At 60.6% G+C, this 6,563-nt stretch overlaps 2 protein-coding genes across 2 annotated transcripts in view; both read left to right on the plus strand.

Moving 5' to 3' along the window:
- The first annotated feature begins 306 nt into the window (after positions 1-306).
- On the plus strand, positions 307-6,162 carry LOC106893803 (taste receptor type 1 member 1). The gene is made up of 7 exons (XM_014952028.1): positions 307-398; positions 1,025-1,114; positions 1,157-1,466; positions 2,034-2,948; positions 3,325-3,537; positions 3,920-4,040; positions 5,235-6,162. The coding sequence occupies exons 1-7, from the start codon at positions 307-309 to the stop codon at positions 6,134-6,136; spliced, it is 2,643 nt and encodes an 880-aa protein (XP_014807514.1). The 3' UTR covers positions 6,137-6,162.
- Positions 6,163-6,283: 121 nt separating this feature from the next.
- The window catches only part of ZBTB48 (zinc finger and BTB domain containing 48), a 17,924-nt gene continuing 17,644 nt past the window's right edge, over positions 6,284-6,563 (plus strand). The window contains exon 1 of the mRNA XM_014952060.1: positions 6,284-6,563. This exon is cut by the window's right edge and continues 53 nt beyond it. Coding sequence (XP_014807546.1) covers positions 6,323-6,563 — 241 coding nt within the window. The 5' untranslated portion in view covers positions 6,284-6,322.

Here is a 6,563-nt window from a genome sequence, read left to right on the forward strand (position 1 = left end):
CTTCAAGCTCCAACAGGGGAGGTTTAGATTGAACATTAGGAAGGAATTTTTCACAGAAAGAGTGGTCGGGCATTGGAACAGGCTGCCCAGGGAGGGGGTGGAGTCCCCATCCCTGGCTGTGTTTAAGGGCCGTTTAGATGCAGTGCTGAGGGACATGGTGTAGGGGAGGACTTTGTAGAGTAGGGGAGATGGTTGGACTCGATGATCCCAAGGGTCTCTTCCAACCTGAACGATTCTATGATTCTATGACTAAACTCCTGCTTTTGGGGTGGTGTGAGCCAGGCTGAAGCACCGACCGTGACCAGGATGGCATGGGCTGGCCCCCGGGCACGCAGCGAGGGCAAGCACTGCAGGTCCACTGGGTGCCCTCGGATGGACCCCAGGAGGGATGGCTTCTGGTCAGAGGGCTGTGATTGCTCGTGGCAAATTGCCCGCCTTCATCTTCTGGGTGCTGGGCTTGGGGAGGGGCTGAGAGTACGGTGCAAAATCGGTATTTATGCAACAGTGCTTATGGGGAGCTGTACCAGAGAGCGTGCTCCCACAGAAGTACCACCTCACTTGAATTTTATCATTTTTTTATTTTAATTTGACTTTGCAATCTTCTTTTACTGTAAATTATCATGTGCTGTGGGGGACAAGGTGTTGGGCGCCAGCGCTGGCCACGCCGACTCTGCAGAGCCCGACCCTCTCCATTGGGATGTGACCACCCCTTTGCATTCCCAGCTCCACCAGATGGGCTTTGCAGGGGGTCAGGAGCCTGGTTTTCACCCCAGGACTATGTCAGCCCACTTTGCTCCACCAAAAACTAAGCCGAAATTAAGTGTGCTAATCAGAGATACTCCCCTTCTTTGGAGATTTTCAAGCCCCACCTGGATGCTCCTGAGTAACATGCTCTGACAAGCTCTGGGCAATCCTGCTTCAGCAGGGGGGTTGGACTGGATGATCTCTATGGTCCCTTCCAACTCTAAAAATTCAGTGAAATTGCAGTTTTTCTGCCCTGACAACCACTTCTCCTGTCCCGTAGCCCCTCCACCACCTTCAAGAGCCATGGGTACTGCATGTCGCAGGCCATGCGCTTCGCCGTGGGGGAGATCAACAACTCCAGCGGGCTCCTGCCCGTTTTTCTGCCCTGACAACCACTTCTCCTGTCCCGTAGCCCCTCCACCACCTTCAAGAGCCATGGGTACTGCATGTCGCAGGCCATGCGCTTCGCCGTGGGGGAGATCAACAACTCCAGCGGGCTCCTGCCCAACGTCACCCTGGGCTACGACATCCACGACACCTGCTCGGAGCCTGCCAACCTGCACGCCACGCTGCGCGCCCTGGTAGAGAAAGGTGGCCAGCAGGTCCAGGTGCTCCCCACCTTCCGTCGCTACCAGCCCCAGGCGGTGGCCGTCATCGGCCCCGACAGCACCCGGCTGGCCCTCACCACGGCAGCCATCCTCGGTGTCTTCCTCGTCCCTGAGGTAAGCACGGCAGGGGAGACAAGGGATCCTGTTGGCAGGGGAGACAAGGGATCCCTAGTAATGGTCGGAGGGAGGACGGGCTTGGAGCTGAGCTGGAAATGCAGCCCCTGCGTGCTCTTCACAGAATCACAGAATCTTCTAGGTTGCAAGGGACCTTAAAGATCATCTTGGCCAACCGTCAACCTAACTGACAAAAATAGACACCCACACAACAAACAAGGAGCATCATCACTAAACCATACCTCCCAGCACTACATCAACCCCTCTTTTGAACACCTCCAGGGATGGGGCCTCAACCACCTCCCTGGGCAGCCCATTCCAATGGCTGAGAACCCTTTTGGTGAAAACATTTTTCCTAATATCCAGCCTGAACCTCTTCCCCAGGGGCAGGAGGAACTGTGGCTGCCTCGCTGTCCTCCAAAGGTTTCTCTGCACCATGTTTGGCTTTGGGTCCATTCCCTGCCCAGGGCTGGGTCTCTTCAAGAGATGGGCTGCCTGTGCCAGTAGATCCTGTGGTGTCGCTGCCTCGGAGAGTACAACCTCCCTTTCTCCTCTCTCCCTTTACAGATCAGCTACGAAGCCACCTTGGAGACGCTGAGCCTGAAGCGGTTCTACCCCTCCTTCCTGCGCACCATTCCCAGCGACCGGCAGCAAGTGAAGGCCATTTTCCTGCTGCTGCAGCAGTTTGGCTGGACCTGGGTCGCGCTGCTGGGCAGCGACAACACCTACGGCAGGGATGGCCTGGATGCCCTCTACAAGCTGCTGGCCGCCAGCGACGTGTGCGTTGCCTACCAAGGCATCATCCCCCCCAACAAAGATGCCAGCAGCCCGGAGCTCCACAACCTGGTCAGAATCCTCAGGGACGTCAGGGTCAACGTCACCGTCGTCTTCTCCACCAGGCAAATCGCCCGCCCGTTCTTTGAGGTGGTGGTGCAGAAGAACGTCACGGGGATGGTGTGGGTGGGCTCCGAGGACTGGTCGTTAGCCCAAACGATCTGGGAGGTGCCTGGCATCCAGAGTATCGGCTCGGTGCTTGGGATGGCGGTGCAGGAGATCGAGTTCTCCATGCTGGAGCGCTTTAAGTCGTGGAAGGCAGCAGAAGACAGTGCCATGGCTGAATATACTGGCAGGATGGAGGGGGGGGAAGACACGGAAGGGTGCACCCAGCTGGGCTGCACCAACTGCCACTCACTCACCACTGCCCCTGACATGTACGATGCTCAGGCCTCCTTCAACGTGTACTCGGCCGTCTATGCGGTGGCCCACGGCCTCCACGACCTGCTGGGCTGTGCCTCAGGAGCCTGCAGCAAAGGCACAGTCTATCCCTGGCAGGGCCACTCACTCACCACTGCCCCTGACATGTACGATGCTCAGGCCTCCTTCAACGTGTACTCGGCCGTCTATGCGGTGGCCCACGGCCTCCACGACCTGCTGGGCTGCACCTCAGGGGTGTGCAGCAAAGGCACAGTCTATCCCTGGCAGGTAAGAGCAACGGGAGGAAGGATATTCTTTGTGAAAGAGGATCCATGAGGATCTGTCCTCAGAGGGAAGGATCTTCCCCTTGTGCGCGGGGGTTCTCTGTCCCCCTGAAAGGCTCACGTCCCAGCTGAAGAGCCTCGTGGGCTTCAGCCACCCACCACAGGTAAAGCAGCTTGGGTCTAGACCCAGACCCCTGCCCTAGGTCCCTTCTGTCCCTCTGTCACCAGCCCCTCGCAAGGGATTTCCTGCAACTGGGACTTGTGCGGCTGTTGGGGGTTGGAAAGAGGAGCCAGAGCAGAGAAGGGGCTTTCCCTCCAGCACAACTCCCTCCCGAGACAAGGCACTCCTCAGTGGCCCTTCTCTTACTCTTGTTTTACAGCTCTTACAAAAAATCAAGCAAGTAAACTTCACCCTGTCCAAGAGCCACATCTCTTTTGATGCCAACGGGGACATTCGGAAAGGTTACAACATCATCATGTGGAACTGGAGTGGCCCGAGCTGGGCTTTCAACGTGGTGGGGGCTTTCAGTGTGAACCCCGACAGGCTGAGCATTGACCAGGACAAAATCCTGTGGCACACTGAAGATGGCCAGGTATTGTTCTGCATCCACACCTTATTTATTGCTTACTGCCGAGCCAGCTGTGTCCCAAACACCGCCAGTTCTGGGGTATTTCCCCAAAGCAGGACAGAAATGAGGGCAGACGGAGGTGGTATGTGGGGGTGATGTGCTTGATGAGTATCAGCTTTTATCCTTCCACAAAAAAAAAGCAGGGCACGCAAACCGAAAAGGCTCCTACTTTTACCTTTAAACAGTCTCATTTTCCTACCGCCTCCGTAAAAACCACAATGTGGTGAGCTCTTGGCTCCTGCCCAGGGTCTGTCCTGAAAGCTGGCAGCAAGCTGGCTGGCACTCCCTGGGGGGTGTCCTGCTGCCCACCCCACTGGCTGCCTGACCCTTGCTGTGCTCCCCCCAGGCCCCCACCTCACTGTGCTCCCAGGCCTGTCAGCCCGGGGAGAAGCGGCTGCAGCGGAGCCGCCACCGGTGCTGCTTCAGCTGCGTGGCCTGTCCGGCAGGAACCTTCCTCAACAGATCGGGTCAGTACATCCCGGGGGGGCTGCTCCCCTCCCCTGCCTGCACCCTGCTTCCTCCTCCTTGATTCCACCTCGCCATTCCCACATCCTCTTCCCTCCCACTCTCTCTTTTCCTCCCTGTGGTCAGTAAAAGCTTCCGAGCTCACCTGGGCATGGTGGGGCTGAACCCACGGGTATGCAAAACCCTGTGCTTTCCGGGGAGCGCTGCCCGCAGCTGGGCACACCCTGACAAACACCCAGTGGGAGATGGCACCAACAGAGCCCCTTCTCCTACAGTCAGGGGACAAGGGACTTCCGGCCCCACCAGCTGCTTCCTGCACCACATCCTCCGGCAGGGAAATTCAACCTGGTGGTTGCCTTTGTGCCCCAGATGGCACTGGAGGCTTCCACACCACGCGGTCACCAGCAGCTGGTGTATGGAAATGTCCCCTGCCTGAGACAGCGGGGAGGAATCTCCTGTCTCACTGTCACCAGCCACAATGACTGCTTCAAGCTGGAGGGGAACAGATTTAGGTTGGAGATTAGGAGGGGGTTCTTTACTGTGAGGGTGGTGGAGCACTGGAACAGGTTGCCCAGGGAGGTGGTTGAGGCCCCTTCCCTGGAGATATTCAAGGAGAGGCTCGACGAGGCCCTGGGCAACCTGGTCTAGTTGGGGGTGTCCCTGCTGACTGTGGGGAGGTCGGACTAGATGGCCTTTGGAGGTCCCTTCCGGCCTGGACAATTCTATGATTCTATGAATGACAAACCCCTTTGGGGCAGCCTCAGCCCACACTAGGGCTGCGGGGAGCGAAAACAGCCAGCTCTGGGTAACAGGGGGAGCAGGGAAGCCCCCAAACATTACTGTCCCATACCCCAGCCTGCGGAAGGGGGGCTGCTGCAGACCCTTCTCAGCCTTCGCAGGTTACTGCTGGAGGCACAAACCGCTTCCCACCCAAGGGGAAGGAACAGGATGCAAGCAGTGGGCAGCTCTCGCAGAGAACCCATGGGGCTGCAAGGGCAGGGTGCTGCACGGTGACAGATCTCTTACCAGTGGTGTGCCAGGTGCCTCTGTCACCTCCTGGGCTTGTGTCCTCCGCAGACCTCTACAGCTGCCAGTCCTGCAGGGCAGATGAGTGGGCCCCAGCAAGGAGCGAAGCTTGCTTCAACCGGACCGTCGAGTTCCTGTCCTGGTCTGACCCCATCTCCTGGGCATTGTAGATGAGTGGGCCCCAGCAGGGAGTGAAGCTTGCTTCAACCGGACCGTTGAGTTCCTGTCCTGGTCTGACCCCATCTCCTGGGCATTGCTGACCCCCACCATCCTCCTCCTGCTGCTCATGGCAGGGCTGGCCATCCTCTTTGCCCTCAACGCCTCCACTCCGGTGGTGAAGTCGGCGGGTGGGAAGATGTGCTTCCTCATGCTGGGCTCTCTGGCCTGTGCCTGCAGCAGCCTCTTCTGCCATTTCGGGGAGCCCACCCGGCACACGTGCCTGCTGCGGCTCCCCCTCTTAGCCATCAGCTTCACCGTCTTCCTCTCGTGCGTGGCAACACGCTCCTTCCAGATCATCTGCATCTTCAAGCTCAACGCCCGCTGGCCGGCCCTCTACGAGGCCTGGCAGCGCCGCAAGGGGCCGGTGCTCTTCATCGCCACCAGCACGGCGGCCCAGGCCGTGCTGTGCCTTGCCGCCGAGGCCGCCAGCCCTTCGGTGCCGCGGAGGAATTACGGCGCCTGGCCCGAGCGGGTGGTGCTGGAGTGCGGCCCGAGCACGGCGGGGAGCCGGACGGCCGCCAGCGCCTACACCGTGCTGCTCAGCGCCGGCTGCTTCGCCCTCAGCTACGCGGGCAAAGACCTGCCCGCCAGCTACAACGAGGCCAAATCCCTCACTTGCAGCCTGCTCCTGCAGCTCGCTTGCTCCGCCGCCATCCTCTGCACGCAGGGCGTTTTGCGCGGCCGGGCGGCGGCGGCGGTCCGGGTGCTGGGCGCCCTCTGCCCGCTGGGCGCGCTGCTAGGCGGCTATTTCCTCCCGAAGGCCTTCGTCATCCTGCTGCGGCCGCACCTCAACACTCCCGAGCACTTCCAGATGGCCATCCAGCGCTACACGCGGCGCTTAGCCGACGCCTGACCCGCCCGGGACGCGGAGGCCCGACCCCGCCGCCTCCACCGGGCCCTGAGGCGCCCTCCCGCTTCTCTTCCGGCCGCCGCTCCCGTGCGTCACTTCCGGCGCGCCGGCAACCGTCGCTCCCCTAACGCCACATCCGGCGCTGCCAAGATGGCGGCGGGCGGTGGGGCTCGGTAGCGACGCGGGGCCATGGCGGCAGCGGCGGCGCACAGCGTCCGCGTCCTGCGGGAGCTCAACCGGCAGCGCGCCGCGGGGCAGTTCTGCGACGCGACGCTGGGCGTGGGCGGGCGGGAGTTCCGCGCTCACTGGCCGGTGCTCGCCAGCTGCTCCCGTTTCTTCCGCGCCCGCGGCCCCGGCGGGCCGGTAGCGCTGCCCGAAGGCCTGGCCGACACCTTCCAGCTCCTCCTCGATTTCTTCTACACCGGCCGCC

The sequence above is a fragment of the Calidris pugnax genome, unplaced genomic scaffold (assembly GCF_001431845.1).
Source record: "Calidris pugnax isolate Ruff unplaced genomic scaffold, ASM143184v1 scaffold161, whole genome shotgun sequence".
In the NCBI taxonomy this organism is placed as follows: domain Eukaryota; kingdom Metazoa; phylum Chordata; class Aves; order Charadriiformes; family Scolopacidae; genus Calidris; species Calidris pugnax.